At 44.8% G+C, this 19,099-nt stretch overlaps 1 protein-coding gene across 1 annotated transcript in view; it reads left to right on the forward strand.

The window, feature by feature from the left end:
- Positions 1-18,807, forward strand: part of plekhh2 (pleckstrin homology domain containing, family H (with MyTH4 domain) member 2) — a 52,815-nt gene extending 34,008 nt beyond the window's left edge. The window contains 24 exon segments of the mRNA XM_029669735.2: positions 1,316-1,452; positions 1,455-2,201; positions 2,282-2,357; positions 2,465-2,559; positions 2,711-2,888; positions 3,082-3,218; positions 6,307-6,420; positions 6,922-7,008; positions 7,132-7,290; positions 7,828-7,908; positions 8,015-8,194; positions 9,679-9,787; positions 9,960-10,072; positions 10,277-10,456; positions 11,017-11,114; positions 11,247-11,424; positions 11,949-12,104; positions 12,656-12,753; positions 12,860-13,001; positions 13,380-13,525; positions 13,862-13,991; positions 15,512-15,598; positions 15,718-15,867; positions 16,083-18,807. Coding sequence (XP_029525595.2) covers positions 1,316-1,452; positions 1,455-2,201; positions 2,282-2,357; positions 2,465-2,559; positions 2,711-2,888; positions 3,082-3,218; positions 6,307-6,420; positions 6,922-7,008; positions 7,132-7,290; positions 7,828-7,908; positions 8,015-8,194; positions 9,679-9,787; positions 9,960-10,072; positions 10,277-10,456; positions 11,017-11,114; positions 11,247-11,424; positions 11,949-12,104; positions 12,656-12,753; positions 12,860-13,001; positions 13,380-13,525; positions 13,862-13,991; positions 15,512-15,598; positions 15,718-15,867; positions 16,083-16,268 — 3,764 coding nt within the window. The 3' untranslated portion in view covers positions 16,269-18,807.
- The last annotated feature ends 292 nt before the right edge of the window (positions 18,808-19,099 follow it).

Consider the following 19,099-nt stretch of genomic DNA (forward strand, 5'->3'; position numbering starts at 1 on the left):
ATGATGCAATCTATTTTGTGAAGTGCACCAGTCCCTCCTGCAGCAAAGCACCCCACAACATGATGCTGCCACCCCCATGCTTCACAGTTGGGATGCTGTTCTTCAGCTTGCAAGCCTCCCCCTTTTTCCTCCAAACATAACGATTGTCATTATGGTCAAACAGTTCTATTTTTGTTTCATCAGACCAGAGGACATTTCCCCAAAAAGTACGATCTTTGTCCCCATGTGCAGTTGCAAACCGTAGTCTGTTTTTTTATGGCGGTTTTGGAGCAGTGGCTTCTTCCTTGCTGAGGGGCCTTTCAGGTTATGTCGATATTGGACTCGTTTTACTGTGAATATAGATACTTTTATACCTGTTTCCTCCAGCATCTTCACAAGGTCCTTTGCTGTTGTTCTGGAATTGATTTGCACTTTTCGCACCAAAGTACGTTCATCTCTAGGAGAGCGTCTCCTTGCTGCGTGGTCCCATGGCGTTTATACTTGCGTACTATTGTTTGTACAGATTAAAGTGGTACCTTCAGGCGTTTGGAAATTGCTCCCAAGGATGAACCAGATTTGTGGAGGTCTACAAAAACAATTCTGTTTTGATTTCTTTTGATTTTCCTATGATGTCAAGCAAAGAGGCACTGAGTTTGAAGGTAGGCCTTGAAACACATCCACAGGTACATCAAATTGACTCAAATTATGTCAATTAGCCTAACAGAAGCTTCTAAAGCCATGACATCATTTTCTGGAATTTTCTAAGCAGTTTAAAGGCACAGTCAACTTAGTGTATGTAAACTTCTGACCCACTGGAATTGTGATACAGTGAATTATAAGTGAAACACTCTGCCTGTAAACAATTGTTGGAAAAATGACTTGTGTAATGCACAAAGTAGATATCCTAACCAACTTGCCAATACTATAGTTTGTTAACAAGACATTTGTGGAATGGTTGAAAACGAGTTTTAATGACTCCAACCTAAGTGTACTGACTTCAACTGTAGAATAATAGTGAAGACATCAAAACTATGAAATAACACATATGGAATTATGTAGTAACCAAAGCTGACATCAAGGAAAGGATGGCTACTTTGAAGAATCTCAAATATAAAATATATTTGATTTGTTTAACACATTTTTCGGTTACTACATTATTCCATGTGTGTTATTTCATAGTTTTGTGCTAACAAACCTTATGAAGCTTAACTAATCAAAATTCAAAAGCCTGCACAGCATCGTCTGTGGGTCCCCAGTACCAGGGTTGAAGAACATTGATTTGGTATGTTATTTGGTACATGATATTGACATGGAGTGTGTTTGTTTACTTTGACAGATAACGGCACTAACCAGACATCATACTCCTCCGGGGCAGAGAGTGGAGGCCTCAGAGCAGCGGATGCTACCTCAGAGGAGGAGTCTGAGAGTGTGTGTGAGAGCGCAGGAGGGCCAGAGTTGCACTGTGTGTCCTCTGTGCTCTCAATGCTGCTTCAGAGGGTGAGGGTGGACGTTTCAGTGAGGGAGGGGGGTGTCCTCTGAAGTACAGCCGTCCCGGCAGCGATACCTACCTCACGGCATCCGATGACAGCAGCTCTCTGTTCGATGATGACATGGAGCGTACTAAGCGCCCCCACTTCCACCTGCCGGGGTCCGGGGAGGGGGGGCTAGCGGAGAAGGACGGGGTCAGGGAGAGGAAACTTGAGGACTGCTCCTCGGACGAACTCAACAAACGCTTCCAGTCCCAGAGACTAGACTCTTCGTCCTCCTCCAGTGACCCCTCCAACACCCCTAGCCCCATCCTCACCCCCACCCTCACCCCCAAGCGCCCCACCTCCACCCAGGACTCCAGAGACCTCCCTGCCTCCCCCAAGCAGCCCCGCCTGCGGACGACCGCTGGATTTGGAGTGATGAGCGTGGCCCTGGCCAAGAGACACCTGAGCCAGCCGCCAATCAGCACGGAGGCGGCTCATGGACGGACACGCAATGCCATCAGCATGCTCCGCCCCCTTAGGCCCCAGGAGACCGACCTGGATCAGGAACAGGAGGTCAGCATGGAGACAAGTAGAGACACTCCGCCTCAGCCAGCCACCAAGCCGACCTTGAGCACCTCACCAGCCTCACTCGCCACGGACGAAGAGGAGCCCCCAGAGATCCCAGACCCCCCTCCCACGGTGCCAGGGAGCAAACCACCAACACCCCCTCTACACAGGTTCCCCTCCTGGGTGAGCACTAAGTTCTATCTACCTATTATTGTACATACTTTGAGTGTTTTATGCTTTGCTTGTGTTGACTGTTACTTTAGGAAAGCCGGATATATGCAGTGGCTAAGTCTGGCATCAGGCTGTCAGAGACCTCATGTACAGACCAGACAAGCAAAGGTGAGCGAGAGAAGACGAAATTACTGGGTCAGTACCGTTCTGCCATTGGTCCTGTGTTTTGTAGAAGGTTCTGTGATTGGCTGATTGAACTGTCATTTCTGTTCCAGACCCCTCCCTCCAGTCCTCGTACCCTGCTTTTGTGCTCTACACATCCCTCATCTATAAGAACATGACCACGCCTGTTTACACTACGCTGAAGGGGGTAGGTGTGTGCATGTGTAGGTGTGTACGTGTGAGTGTGCAAATATACTGTGTGTGTGTGTCACCCACAGAAGTCCTGTTTTTAATGTGACCCTCTAGTGTGTGTGTGTGTGTGTGTGTGTCAAGCTGATGGTGTGTATTACCTTCTCTAGAAAGCCACTCTGCTGAGCAGTAGTCCATTCTCAGAGTCGTGCAGCTCAGAGTCGTCGTCCAGCTCAGAGGAGTCGTCCAGCTCAGAAGTAGAGGAAGCATCTAAATGTAGCTCACACCCCTCTAGATCCGGCTCCCGCAAGAACAGCAACCCCGGCAGCCCCCGCTCCCTCAAGAGAGGTACTGAGCACACACACAGACTCTTCATAAATACAGACACACACGGTCAGACACCTCACACATATACACACACACACACTACAAGAAAACTCACACAAGAGTACGCATCTCACATTGCTTCATATTAAAACCAAATCCAAACGTGTTTATTACCATGTTCTCATGACTGTTTGTGTTGCCCCTGCTTGTCCAGCAGTGTCCATGTCGTCCATGACATCAGAGAGTGACTATGCCATTCCTCCTGATGCCTACTCTACTGACACAGAGTGTTCTGAGCCAGAGCAGAAACTGCCCAAGACCTGCTCCAGCACCCGCGACAACGGCAAGAGTGTAAGAACATTGTCTTTTTTGTTGAGCACAAGCCACGTTTCTCTCTCTATAGCTAGGTTTCCATCCAACTGGCGACAGATTTTCATTCCAATATTCTAAAATCTGCATGATACAATATGCCACCAGAGGGGTGTTTCCATCAAACTGACTCGTTGCGGATAAAAAGGCGCTGCGTGATGACGTACTGCACATAAAAAACACTTTAGCAGTTAAGTTCCCATGTATGTACCAAATTAAAAAATCAAAGTTATATGTGTTTCCATTGCATTTTCAACTCTACCGATGGTTTTGTCTCATCAACTGTTCCAATAATACAGCGAACTTGCCCAATCTGGTTTTGGCGCACGCTCTCTTGACAAGAGTTTGCTGATAACGTGGACAGGTTATATGATGAAATTGTGGATAATCATTTTATTTGATAATTGGCAACCAAGCACCGATCATCATGTCACCAGCAATCAAATAATAGCCTATCCTCGATATTTAGTCTATTGAAGATTTGTATGATCAACTATAGTTAATCACCATGTGAAGTCCATGACTTTTTTTCATCTGCTGATAAACTTTTCATGCGTTTCCACGTCATGGTGGTAGGCCGACTCCTTGTGGCGGGCCGACACATTGGTGCAGCTGGTTTCCGGGTTAAGCGAGCGGGTGTTAAGAAGCGCGACTTGGCGGGTTATGTTTCGAGAGACGCATGACTCGACCTTCACCTCTCCCGAGCCCGTTGGGGAGTTAGAGCGATGAGAAATTGGGGAGAAAAGTTTTTTTTCTGTACAAAATAGAAATGTAAATAATTTTTATTTTATTTTATATATATAAGTATTCAGACCCTTTGCTATGAGACCTGAAATTGAGCTCAGGTGCATCCTGTTTCCATTGATCATCCTTGAGATGTTTCTAACAACTTGATTGGAGTCCACCTGTGGTAAATTCAATTGATTGGACATGATTTGGAAAGGCACACACCTGTCTATATAAGGTCTATATAGCTGAAAATCGATGGAATTGACCCTTCTTGATGGTAATATTATTTAAACCCCGGTAATCGATACAGGGACGTAATCCCCCATCCTTCTTCCCAACAAAGAAAAAACCCGCTCCTGCAGGTGAAGTGGACAGCTGAATAAAATCAGCCGCCAGCACCTCCTCAATATAACTGTTCATGGCTGCAGTCTCTGGACCTGAGAGAGAATACAGCTCTCCTCTCTGAGGAGTGGTGGCGGACAGGAGGTAGATGGCACAATCATAGGGCCTGTGAGGAGGCAGTTCGCTGGCCCTCTGTTTGCTGAAGACCTGACCAAGTTCCCAGTAATCCTGAGGTACGCGGGAAAGATCAGGCATGTCATCCCCAGCCAGAGGAACAGGAGGATCGGAAGTCTCCAGACGAGCAGGACCGGAAAGGTGTGGAGAGAGTTGCTGGCAGGTGAACTGGCATGAAGGATTCCATCCCAGAACTCTTCCCGAAGGCCAGTCAATTTGAAGATTATGGGTGGAAAGCCATGGATGTCCAAGAACCAGGGGAAGCTCAGGAGAGTCCACCAGATGTAACTGGATAAGCACCACATGGTCATCCAGAACTTGTAGCTGAATAGGCATGGTGAGTTGTTTCACCTTCCCAGGCTCTAGGGGTTGACCATCTAGCGCAGTGACCGACAACGGAGTGTCCAGCTTAGTGAGTGGCAGCCTCTTTTGGCGAGCTAATGTGTGAGGTGCGTACCGTATCAGTTGTAGGAGACTGTATCTGACTCTCCAGAGCGGAAAGTGTGGTGCCTCCCAATTGCATCGGCTCCTCTGAAGGAGAACCATAGCCAAATTGAGAACCCTGACGGTGGACAGGCTCATACGGCAGTGGAACAAATTAAGAATCGACTCCCTCAGCGGAGCCCGAAACACTGGAACCAACTCGGGACCCCTCCATCCGCTCATGACGACATTCCCGAAGCCGGTTGTCAATCCGGATGGCCAGAACGATAAGCTCCTGTCACAAGTCAGGTTTTCTCCCTTGTATCCAGGTGACCCTGATTGGGATCACCTGCTGGATGACTATTTAGATTCCTATGTGGACTGGGCCAGTGGCTCAGGTCTACTGTGATATTAGTGCTAGTATGAACTTGACCCAGGCGCAGAGAAACACTGCAGGCAGAGGTAAGGGTAAATCCAGAATATTTACTTAAGGTCTTCATAGCAAAACAACAAAGCAAGGGCACATGAGAACATTGAACAAAACATGAGAACTGAGCAATTGGCACAGTCCACAGAGGAACCTAAATAGTCATCCAGCTGGTGATCCCAATAAGCCCAATCAGGGTCACCTGGATACTAGAATAAACCCAAGGGTGCTCTTCAGTGGCAACCACAGGTAGTCCACTCAAGGGAGAAAACCTGACCTGTGACAATCTGGGGAAGGGTACCAACACATTTCTTCAGCATTGAAGGTCCCCAAGAACACAGTGGCCTTCATCATCCTTAAATGGAAGACTGAGCAATCGGGGGAGAAGGGCCTTGGTCAGGGAGGTGACCAAGAACCCAATGGTCACTCTCACAGAGCTCCAGAGTTTCTCTGTGGATATGGGAGAACCTTCCAGAGAGTGGTCAGGCAGAAGCCACTCCTCAGTAAAATGCACATGATAGCCCACTTGGAGTTTTCCAAAAGGCACCCAATGGACTTTCAGATTATGAGAAACAAGATTCTCTGACCTAATGAAGATTGAACTCTTTGACCTGAATGCCAAGTGTCATTTCTGGAGGAAACCTTGCACCATCCCTACGGTGAAGCATGGTGGTGGCAGCATCATGCTGTGGGGATGTTTTTCAGAGGCAGGGACTGGGAGACTAGTTACGCTTGGCATTCAGGAGACTAGTTACGCCGGGAGACTAGTTACGCTTCTAAAAACCTGTTTTTGCTTTGTCTTTATGGGGTATTCTGTTGATTGAGGGGGAGAAACGATTTAATCAATTTTAGAATAAGGCTATAACATAACAAAATGTAGAATAAGTCAAGGGGTTTGAATACTTTCCGAATGCACTGTATACCCTACAGCTGATACTATACTCACACACCACTCCCCGCCTTGTGGGTTTCTAGGAGCCCATGGAGAAGTCAGGGTACCTCCTGAAGATGGTGAAGACGTGGAAGAAGACGTGGAAGAGGCGCTGGTTTGTCCTCAAAGATGGAGAGCTGCTCTATTACAAGTCACCGGTCAGTTAAAGAAAGTCACACAGTCACACACACACACACACTCGCTCAAATCATGTATACCAACTGTCCTCAAGAGTTTGCTTTGAAATGAATGTGGACTGACACTGTTTGGATCTGTTATTTATGGGTTTATATATAGCTGAGGTTATATTTAGTGTGTGCTTCTCTGCCATGTCTCCTTGTACAGGCTCAAGTCTACAGAAAACGGATCTTAATTTGAGCCAGTTTGCTCAAATAAACCTGTAGCAACAGGAAATGTGAATTATTATGTGGATTATAATTAATATACATTTTTTGTTGAAGTCTGACATTTTAAAGTGGAAATTACAAACTTTAGAAGTCTTTTTATTAAACCTTGAATACAATACACGTCAACAAAAGAGTGATCAAATGAAGCTCTACGTCTGTAGCTCTCGTGACTGCTCTGATGATTTGGTTTAGTGAACTGTAACACTCACTTATGTCATTTACTGAACAAGCCCATGTGATTGGTCTTCCCAGAGTGATGTCATCCGGAGACCACAGGGTCAGATTGAGGTCAACGCCACCAGTAGCATCGCCCGTGGTGACGGGAAGCAAGTGCTCCAGGTACTTGTGCGTGCGACAGAGAGAGCAAGAGTGTGTTCATGTGGATATGTGCCTGCACATTTTTTGCATTAACTATCATTTCCTGTATGTGTTTGTGTGCGTGCCGTGCGCGTGTGATCTCAGATTGTTACAGGGAAGAGGATATACTATCTGAAGGCAGACTCTCCCAACCTGCTAGAGGAGTGGCTGAGGGTTCTACAGAGTGTTCTGAGGGTCAAAACAGCCAGCCCACTTTTTGCTCAGCCTGAGATACGACCCGGGATGAAGGGCCACCTCATCAAGGTTCTGACTTACATCACTAAATATCCCTGATAGCCATGAACTTTAAAGGGGCTACATCCGTTTTGTTACTTTTTAAAATTCATAATATATATCTATTGGTTCTTGAGGAATATAACTTATAAATGCCTCATGAGCTTAGTTCAACTGTCTAACCCAATCAGAACCCGAAATATAAGCTTTTTTTACTCCTTTGTTTATAAACAATGTCATTGTAAACAAACCTTGTACAGCCTCAAAATGTTGTTTAAACTAGCATTTTAATATCATGGATGATCCTCCCTTGCATCCACAGCTCTGTCTATACATTTTAGAGTGGTTACATTTCTTCAGCCCTACCCCTCATTTCTGCATCGCTGTTTACCAAAACAGTGGCCAGGTGCAAGGCTTTGTTATTGTTTGAACTGCAGATTGACCCTTAAACTCTCTATTTGAACTATGACTCTATGAGTTGACTGTTGACATTTGGTTGACTACGGTGGTTACCAATGACCAGCGCCTCATTGAAGTGAAAGTAACTTTTTTTTGTATCTCTGTCAGGTGAAACATGGCTACTCCAAGCGGGTGTGGTGTGCCCTCATCGGTAAAACACTCTACTACTTCCGCAGTCAGGAAGACAAGGTACACAACTCATTCACTAATACTCACACAGTCTGCTCTCATCTATCTTCCCATTCACCATACCAACGCGCAGTGTGCATGTGTGCGTGCTTATGTGCCCCATCAGTTCCCCCTAGGTCAGATCAAGCTGTGGGAGGCTCGGGTGGAGGAGGTGGACAGGTCACATGACTCGGATGAGGAGCTGAAGTCATGCGGGAGGGGCTTAGAGGCCCCGCCCCACACCATAGCTGTCCATCCCCAGGAGCAGGGCCCCACCTACCTGCTCATTGAATCCCGACATGAGAAGGTATGAGAGGAGCCAAAATGAGTATGGATGCATGGTAGAGAACTTCCCATGATAAAAAGCCAGTACAGTATGGTCACACAGACACAAACATTACCTACAGTGAATACATTTTAGTACGTGTTCCACATGCTACAATCAAACCCACAACGGAGGTGTTGCAAGCACCATGCTTTACCTAAGTGGTAGATACTGCTAATACTGCCGTATTTAGCCAATATACTGTACAGTGCCTATCATAAGTCCCCCCCCGCCCAGTTTTCTGAACATTTCATTGTGTTACAAAGTGGAATTTAAATGTATTTAATAGGGACAAAATGGTCAAAGATCTACACAAAACACTCTGTAATGTCAAAGTTTGATTTTTTTTGATTTTTTATAAAACACACATTTAAATAGGTATTCATCCCCTAAGTCAATACATGTTAGAGACATCTTTTTCAGCAATTACAGCTGTGAGTATTTTGGGTAGCTAAGTCGCTAAAATCTTTGCACACCTGGATTGTGCAATATTTGAGCATTGTTCTTTTCAAATTCTTCAAGCTCTGTCAAGTTGGTTGTTGATTATTGCTAGACAGCCATCTTCAAGTCTTGCCATAGATTTTCAAGCGGATTTAAGTCAAAACTGTAACTAGACCACTCAGGAACATTCACTGTCTTCTTGGTAAGCAACGCCAGTGTAGATTTGACCTTGTGTTTTAGGTTACTGTCACCAGACCTTGCCGATGACAAGCATACCCATAACATGATGCAGCCACCATGCTTGAAAATATGGAGAGTGGTACTCTATGGTGCTGTGTTGGATTTGCCCCAAACATAATGCTTTGTTTTCAGGACAGAAAGTGTCTGTTTTTTTTTCTTACCCGTCTACCAATCGTTGCCCTTCTTTGCCAGGCATTGGAAAAGCTCCCGGCTCTTTGTGGTTGACTCTGTGCTTGTAATTCATTAATCAACTGAGGGACCTTACAGATAATTGTATGGGTGGGGGGTACAGAGATGGGGTAGTCATTCAGAAATCATGTTAACCACTATTATTGCACACAGAATGAGTCCATGCAACTTATGTTGCTCCCAAGTGGCGCAGTGGTCTAAGACACTGCAGCTCAGTGCTAGAGGCGTCACTACTACAGACAACAGACAACCTGGTTCGAATCCAGGCTGTAAAACAACCGGCCGTGATAGGGCGTTTGGCCGGTGGGCCGTCATTGTAAATAAGAATTTGTTCTTAACTGACTTGCCTAGTTAAATAAAGGTAAAAAAAAATATTTTAAAAAGTGATTTGTTAAGCACATTTTTACTCCTGAACTTATTTAGGTTTGGGTTAATAAATTTCATTTTTTATAAATTTGTAAACATTTATATAATTTTCTTTTCACTTTGACGTTATGAAGTATTTTGTGTAGATTTAGTGTGAAAAAAATCCAACTGGGATGAACACTTGATAGCCACACCGCTAAAGCTACTGTCCTGTCTTCTGGTTTCTTTAGGATGCTTGGCTGTATCACCTGTCGGTGGCAGCGGGCACCACTTTGGGCAAGGTGGGCACAGAGTTTGAGCAGTTGGTGGGCAAACTGCTCAATGTGGAGGGAGAACCAAGTGAGTGTCATACTGCTCTTCCTGACTTTTGTCTGATTCAGTATCTCAACAGTTAGTCACTTTCAACAGCTGAAGAGCCTGTAAGTCGGGCGTGCAAGACTTCTCCTCAGTATGTCAATAGTTTGGACTGCGCTTTCCTAACTTGCTATTTGTCTCTTGCTCTTTCGTTCAGACTCTCAGAGCTGGAGACACCCCATGCTGTGTTTCAGTAAAGAGGGTCTGGTCTCTGCCCTCACCACCCTGCCCTCTCAGGCCCTGCAGACTGAGGCCATCAAGTTGTTTAAGGTAGGATACACACACACACGCACACAAACACTCACGCACACACACCAACAGACATGTACGCGCAAAGAGAGTTGGTTAGCATTGCAGTCGTTTGACAATAAATGATATTCAAAGAGCTATGTCTGTTTTTTCCGAGGACTCTCCTCCTTTCTCTTTCTATCTCCTCTCTCTCTCTTTCTGTCCCCCTCTCTCCCACTCCTCCAGACATGCCAGCTCTTCATCAACGTGGCCATCGATGCTCCAGCTATTGACTACCACGTGTCCCTGGCCCAGAGTGCTTTGCAGGTGTGCCTGACCCACCCAGAGCTACAGAATGAGTTATTCTGTCAGCTCATCAAACAGACAACCAAGAGACAGCCCCAAGGGCAGCCCTGGCCCTTACAGGTACACATACACACTCTTACACCATCCGGGGGCAGCAGGAGTACATGAAAAGCTGCATACAGTCCACACCTGACAAACACAATGGCTTGTGGCGGCCATGAATAGATTGTTGCGAATGCGTTAAACTGTAGCATGCAGAGTATTTATTTGAATATGAACTAGTGAACTGCAATGGATTTAAACAGAGTTTGCCCTTATCCACTGAGTGTACAAAACATTAAGAACACCGGCTCTTTCCGTGACATAGACTGACCAGGTGAACGTTTTCATCCCTTATTGATGGCACTTGTTAAATCCACTTCAATCAGTGTAGATGAAGGGGAGGAGAAGGGTTAATGAAGGATTTTTAGGCCTTGAGACAGTTGAGATTGTGTATGTGTGCCATTCAGAGAGTGAATAGGCAAGACAAAAGATTTAAGTGCCTTTGAACTGCGTATGGTAGTAGGTGCCAGGCGTACCGGTTTGTGTCAAGAACTACAATGCAATATTAGGAAGGTGTTCCGGATGTTTAGTATACAGAGCTAACAAATCGGAGTGTATGTGTGTATGGTCTTCTACAGGGCTGGCAGTTCCTGGCTCTGTGTGTGGGTCTCTTTCTGCCCCAGCACCCCTTCCTTTGGCTGCTGCAGGTACACCTTAAGAGGCATGGAGACTCAAGGTGAGCATCCACACACGCCCACACACGCACACATGCAAATTGTCCCTAGTCTGACTTCCTAGTCGCTCATTTGCTCACCCAACCCTGTGTTTACCTGCAATTTGACTGTACTTTCCCCTGTGTCTCTCTCAGAACAGAGGTGGGTAAATACGCCATCTACTGTCAGAGGTCGGTAGAGCGGACACAGCAGAAGGGTGAGCGCCAGGCCAGGGCGTCCCGTATGGAGATCCTGTCTATCCTTCTCAGGAACCCATACCACCACTCACTGCCCTTCAGTGTACCTGTTCACTTCCTCAACAACACATACCAGGTACAACACATACTCTCTCTACCAGTTGGTGTACACAGGGAGAGAGAGGCACGGGTGTGCATGCTAGGGTTGCCGAGCTAACCGGTAATTTACCAAAGTTAACGGAATCATATATGGCAGTCTATGGTGGCTTTGGTCATTTATACTTAAATCACTTTTTAAACTCTGCAACACTTTCAACTATTTACTTTTTTTCACAACGGCCACCAGTTTGGTATCACAACATTTACAACAAAGAAATTTGACATGGTAAAATATATCAAATATATTTCCTGTTGAAACCCTCATATTAAACACCAGTGGTATTCACAAAATAATCTTATTTGATTATTTTATATATTCTACATGTGATAAGGCCACACAGTGAGATAATTACAGACACCTGTGATAATCTGAAGTACCCAAAAGGCAACTAGATGTAATCTGATTTTAAAAAATAAAGTTTCAAGTAATATGCAACCCTAGTGCACACACACACACACACACATTTACAGTGTATTTACAGTGTATTGTACCCCATACAGGTAGTGGGCTTTGATGCCTCTACCACAGTGGAGGAATTTCAGTGCAGACTGAACCAGGACACAGGCATGAGGAAAACTGGTCAATCAGGCTTCAGCCTCTACACGGACGACCCTACTGGACGAGAGCTGGAGCACTGTCTACAGGGGGGCATCAAGGTCAGACTGAATAGCTGGCCACGTTCACAGAATCAACACACAAATTAAATGAAGGAGTTTTCTCCACTTAAACATGTGGGACAATATCTGCTGTGTTTATTAGAAAAGCACTTAAAGGGCAATTCCGACACTTTTCAACCACATATTCATTGTCTTCAGCACCATACCAGTGTCTACATATGTAAAAAATGGCGTGTTTCTATGATCGGTGGTTAAAAAGATGAGATTAAAGGTCCTATAAAATGCTTCTCTATGGTTTTCTCCAGAGTTTCTAGACGGAGGGAGGGTATTTTCTTGCTCCTCACGTCAACGCGAATCTCATTGCGTTTGAAAATCACAGTTTTTACAATGTTTCAACTTTTGATAATGTCATCGGGCAGAACTTCTTAACCGGATATTTGTTTGTACAAAATGTAAAAATGTGCCGTTTTCACATATGTAGACACTGCTATTGTGCTGAACAAATTGGTGGAATTGCCTTTTCAGGGTTCTTTATTCATTTTTTTTCCAACAAAGCCATCACAAAAGTTGCGTGTCTTCCTCTCTCGCAGATCTGTGACATCATCTCCAAATGGGAGCAGGCTTCCAAGGAGCAGCACACGGGCAAATCTGAGAACACCAGGACTGTCAGGCTCACCTACAAGAACAGGTAGATTTGACACTTTACATTCACATACTGTTTGTATGTAGAGATCTCATTCGCCACCAGTCAACCTTTTGTAACACTCTACCTGTGTCTGGGTGTGTGTTTGCAGGCTCTACTTCTCTCCTCAGGTGAGAGGTGAGTCCGAGAGAGAGAGGCTGCTCCTGGTCTATCAGGCCAACGAGGCCATCGCAGCAGGACACTTCCCTGTCAACAAGGAGCTGGCTCTGGAGATGTCTGCCCTGCTTGCCCAGGTCTGTGACGTCCATATGCCTACTGTATATCATCACATAATGTACACACATCATTGGTGTCTTTTCTCTCTCCTCACTGTCTGCCCATTGTAAATGAAGTATCATCTATTCTGCCTTTGTCTATGTGTTGAATGGGGATTTTGCAATTGTATTGAATGCCATTGCAGTACCCCTAGCCTGGGTGTGAGCAGTTTGCCAACTTGTCATTGTCTCACCTTGTTTTGAAAGTCAACAGTGTATTCAGAGTTGTAGAATATAGACAGGTTTAATGGGAACCTTTTAAAGTATTCCCTGTCAGTCGTGGACATTAGACGGTATCGCACTGTAAAGCCCAATGTCCCCTTTTTTTAATGTTAATGTCATTGTTTTTGGTCTCAGGTGGAGTTTGGAGATTTTGAGCGTCCGTTCTCCACCCCAGCCAGCCCCAACTCAGCCCAGACCAAGTCCAACCAGACCCTGAAACAGGTACTGGAGAGGTTCTACCCAAAACACTACCGCAGGACATCCACTGAGGAACAACTCAGGTAAGCTGCTAGAATGTGTTACATTATACAGACCTGGGTTCAAAAACGTTTGTCTGGACTTGATTGACGCAAAGGAACCAATAGAATAGTTTTAAAAGTGCAAAGCCCGACCATATAACACTCAGGGCACGCTAAAGCAAATGCTAAAAGTATTTGAAAGATTTCAAATAGTATTTGGACCCAGGTATGATATTATTTCCTTCTTTACCCAAGTTTCACACACCTCCGAAGGGTAATTATTACTCTCTCTTGGTCTGATTCAAATACTTTCAGTTATTTATTCATCCCCCTCACACACACTCTGTCATTGATAAACTACCCTCTCCTACCCCCCAGGCAACTGCGCCAGCGTCTGTCCACCCGATGGGCATCACTCAGGGGTCGAAGTTCATCCGAGTGTGTACGCATCTACCTGACTGTGGCTAGGAAGTGGCCCTTCTTCGGGGCCAAGCTGTTTGAAGCAGAGGTGTGTGTGTGTTTATGTACTGGACAAAGACTAATGATTTTATTTAAAAATACTTCCACATACACATTTACCTATTTGTTGACATTTCAGATGACCTCATCATTGGCCACACTGAGCATTGGGTTTTTTCTATGACCTGCACCACGCGCAGAGACAATGTGGTGGTGCACACATTAATATTGGCTCTTTTAGAAACAAAAAAACACTGCAGAAATATGTGTGTGTGTGTGTGTGTGTATGTGTGTGTGTGTGTGTGTGTGTGTGTGTGTGTGTGTGTGTGTGTGTGTGTGTGTGTGAACCAGCTGGACAATATACTGCAGGTACACACTTAGCCTTACATAGTACAAGTTAGCCTTTATAAAAAGCCATGATTTAGTCAGCAGTGTGTTTTATCGTCCAATATCAAAATCTAACTTTATTTATCACATGCTCCAAATACAACAAGTGTAGACCTTACCGTGAAATGCTTACTTACAAGCCCTTAACCAACAGTGCAGTTCAAGAAAGAGTTCATAACATTTTTACCAAATGAGCTAAAGTAAAAAAATAAAATAAAAAGTAACACATTAAAAGGCTCCTTAACAGCTTCTACCTCCAAGCCATAAGGCTGCTGAACAATTAATCAAATGGCCACCAGACTATTTACATTGACCCCCCCCCCCCCCCCCATCTGTTTTATACACTGTTGCTACTCCCTGTTTATTATCTATACATATAATCACTTCACCCCTACCTACATGTACAAATGACCTTGACTAACCTGTATCCCCGCACATTGACTCGGTACCGATACCAAATAAACAAAAAATGATAAAAAGTAACACAATAACGGAACAATAACGAGGCTATGTATTGCCTTGTGGTAGCAGAGAGAACAGTCTATGACTTGAGTGACTGAAGTCTTTGACAATTTTTTGGGCCTTCCTCTGACACCGTATATAGAGGTCCTGAATGGCAGGAAGCTTGGCCCCAGTGATGTACTGGGCCGTACGCACTACCCTCTGTAGCGCCTTATAGTCAGATGCCGAGCAGTTGCCATACCAGGCGGTGATGCAACCGGTCAGGATGCTCTCGATGGTGCAGCTGTAGAACTTTTTGAGGGTCTAGGGACCCATAGCAAATCTTTTCAGTCTCCTGAGGGGGAAAAGGTTTTGTCGTGCCCTCTTCACGACTGTCTTGGTGTGTTTGGACCATGTTAGTTTGTTGGTGATGTGGACACCAAGGAACTTGAAGCTCTCAACCTGCTCCACTACAGCCCCGTCAATGTTAATGGGGGCCTGTTCGGCCCACCTTTTCCTGTAGTCCACAATCATCTCCTTTGTCTTGATCACATTGAGGGAGAGGTTGTTGTCCTGGCACCACAAGGCCAGGTCTCTGACCTCCCCCCTATAGGCTGTCTCATCATTGTCGGTAATCAGGCATATATATGTGTTCCTTGCATTGAATGAAGATGTTAACCACCTATCACTCTTTCTCTGTGCTCTCCCCTGATTTGTCTCTCTGACCCTGTGATCGTTCAGTCCATCACGCCCTCTCCTGAGCAGGGTGCCCACCTGTGGCTGGCAGTGCATGAGGATGGCATCAGCGTGCTGGAGCACAACTCCATTGTAAGCATTTCTACTAGCATCTTTTCATCTTTTGGTTTATGCATGCATTTCCTGTGGTTTCCCACTAGTCTCTCCGCTCACTACACCCATCACTCTCCATGTTCCCCTTTACTGTGTAGAAACTGCTGGTGTCCCACCCTTATAAGAACCTGATGACGTTTGGAGGCTGCAGGCAGGACTTTATGCTGGTGGTAAGCCAGAGCATTGGCAGTAATGCTGCCAAAGACAAGCCCACAGAGAAACACCTGTTCACTATGGCCACCTCCAAGGTTAGTGTGTGAGGCACACAAGAACACACTCTCCCTATCCTCCTCTCTCTCTCTTCTTTCTCTCCCTCGCTCTCTCTCTCTCACTCAATTGTGCACTCTCACTCTCCTACTCTCTCTCTCAACAGCCATTTCCGATTTCAGAGGCTCAGGTGAACTATGTGCAGGTAGATTTGCACTTATGTAAAGAGGTGAAAAGGTTCTGTTTTGTTTTGCAGAACAGGGAGATGACCCTTCTCATCTCCAGTTACATCAACAGTGCCCATCAACAGAAAGCCGCCACCCACCACCTCTCTGCCCCTGCCTTGTTGGTGGCTCAGCCTGTCAATCTCAAGAGCAAAGAGCTAAGGAGTAAATCACCCCCAGCGGCGGGCAGACCTAGCAAGGCACCTACTCTCCTGTGATCGCCCTTTTACAAGCTGCAAGAACCGCTACATACATTTATATCAGGCCAGGGGATCAGCGGAGTAGGTGGAATCAGGGTTGTGTTCAGTAGGTACGAAATGGAGTGAAACAGTGGGGGGTACAATCTTAACCTGTCCAATAAGAAACAACCATTTACTTTTCCCATTGCAAAACGTTTTGACACGTTGTGGCATAATGACGCCACCCAGTCTCGTCTCTGATCACTTGACAGGGGACTGACGAACTCCAGTGCAGAGACTTATGGCATGGTACAGTGGGTACAGTGGGTACATGGTACAATGGTCCATAGTGAGCTTTTTCTCATCCCTGTGCACTTTAATTCATCCGCTGTAGATCCTTCTGTTCGCTCACCAAAGAGCAAGGTCAGTGTTATTTATTGACAGACAGCCTTAAACTCTAAAGCCTTCTCTAGTTTAAGCTTTTCAGTATTTTCTATTGCTTGTTTTATATTTTTTGTAACTTTGTACACAGTTTACTTCCTGCCTTTAAACTTTTGTACCTCTATTACTATAAAAATAATTTTGGGGGTGCTTATATTTGTCCTGTTACACACTAGTGTGTACTCCAAATGTTTTTTGTTTGTTGCATATCCCAACTCCCCATTAGACACCCACGAGGAGTGGGGTCACGGATAGCGCCTCTAGATATTTTTCTTCTGTTTTTACTGCGACCTATAATGCCAGTTTCCAACAGAGGACCTTTTTTTGTTGTTCATATTCCTGGGTGTGAAATAAGGTAAAGGAAACCAACACGATCAGCCTATGATATAGCCTTAAGTACAAGTGCCATGTAGAACAGGATTATTGAAAGGATATAGGATGATGTTGGGGTTGCTGTTTTAGCCAACTGGCCCACTATGGTTGGAGTGAAGAGATGAATAAGCTTCCTTCGTGCAAAGTTGGTTGCATGGACAGTACAGAGATTGAGGAAAGGGAGTGGTGTAAGTGGCTAGTTTGTGGAGACGTTGGAAAGAATGCAATGGAAGTGATTGATGCACATGATTGGGTAAGTGGAAGTGACACAGTACAGGATTGAGAAAGACCGCTTTTATGAGTAGTTGGTATGTTAAAAGTCCAATGCAGCCATTTAAAAAAAATCTCAATTCCCATTTCTGGGTAACAATTAAGTACCTTACTGTGATTGTTTTCAATTCAAATGGTCAAAAGGGAACAACAGCAGCTTCTTAGAAAAATGATATTTCTCCAGCAAGAATGTTGCTAGGACTGTCTGAGAGTGGCCTGAGTGAGGGGCCTAATCGGAGGAGCCTAATGGGAGGGAAGTGTAACCTTAAAACCAGCTTTTATTGACAGAGATGAGGGCAAACTCTCTTTGTTATTGGTCTATTAGCTTATCTCGCTTGGTGATGTCGATTGGCGGTCCAAAATTCCACCCAGTCAAACAAGCTGAAATGTCAGGCACCCTTTTTAAAACAGCCCTTACACTAAAAGGGCATTTTCACAATTTCACAGTATTATTCCAACCTTTATAGTGTGGAAATATATATCAAACACAGGCAAATCATGTTTTAGACTGCACTGCCCCTTTAAAAGATGGTCGAGCCCTAGGAAGTGGTGAGGAAATACTGCATCAACTTCAAAACTCCCTTGCTAGTTATACAATCATGTAACTAAGAAATTTGCTGGAAAGTAACTTCAAAATGATTTATTGTTTTGTTGAATAGTCATGACTGGTTTAAGATATCTGTCTTAAGATGGCGGTGACGAAGGATATCATTGCTGCATTCCAGTGAATTTCTCAATTAAATGATTGTATAACTAGCAAAGGGATTCTGAAGTTGCATTATTTATGGGCTCCCGAGTGGCGCAGCGGTCTAAGGCACTGCATCTCAGTGTTAGAGGCATCACTACAGACACCCTGGTTTGAATCCAGGCTGTATCACAACCGGCCGTGATTGGGAGTCCCATAGAGTGGCGTACAATTGGCCCAGCGTCGGCCGGGTTGGGCCGTCATTGTAAATAAGAATTTGTTCTTAACTGACTTGCCTAGTTAAAATAAAATGTATTTATTCTGAAGTTTGGCAATGAGGATGAAAACTAGCATAGTTTAGCCAGGGAAAACCAGCTCGGGCCAGTTGCACATGTGCGCCAATGCACACTATTCAGTATATGTGTTGTGGGCCTGGGGGGGTTTAAAGGAGTGCCATTTTTGGAAGGAGTTTGGGAGGGTGTGACAGTTGACAAATGGAATTTAAAGCAAAGCACGACCCATTTGTTCCATTTTGCATCACGTTACTATAAAGATGAACTGGAAAGCATATTTTTGGATCAGAATGATCATTCATTAGAATCTGAACCCATTTTGAGCTGTATGTTCCTTGTTTCTCGTGCGTGTTTTGCTGTTCATGCTGCGTGTCATTCAAAAATACAAGCTTATACTGTATGACTTAGGTATTTATTTTGATATGCCATACATTTTTATAAATATATGTAGAATGCATCTTTTAAAATGGTCATTATTTGTACAAATATTTAAATAAACGCCATTGGCACACGAACACCCTTGGAGTTGTGCTTCAGACAGGCATTTGGAATCCCCACAGAGATGGTCCAGGGTTAACCGACTGCCTGCAGCTATTTAAACAGTGTAATTATCCTATTAAAACAGATGTATTAAAAAAAAAAAAAAAACTGTTCCAAAATATATCTCCCAGTAGTATTGACTGTTGTTCTCTCTTTGGCTGATGCTGTGGAGCTTTCAATAGGGCCTGTCGGGGAACTGACACACCCTCATTCCAGGAACAGTGGGCGGAAGGGGAATATCTGACACCCAAACCTGTCTAAACTAGTTA

This window comes from Oncorhynchus nerka, linkage group LG10 (assembly GCF_034236695.1).
Source record: "Oncorhynchus nerka isolate Pitt River linkage group LG10, Oner_Uvic_2.0, whole genome shotgun sequence".
NCBI lineage: Eukaryota > Metazoa > Chordata > Actinopteri > Salmoniformes > Salmonidae > Oncorhynchus > Oncorhynchus nerka.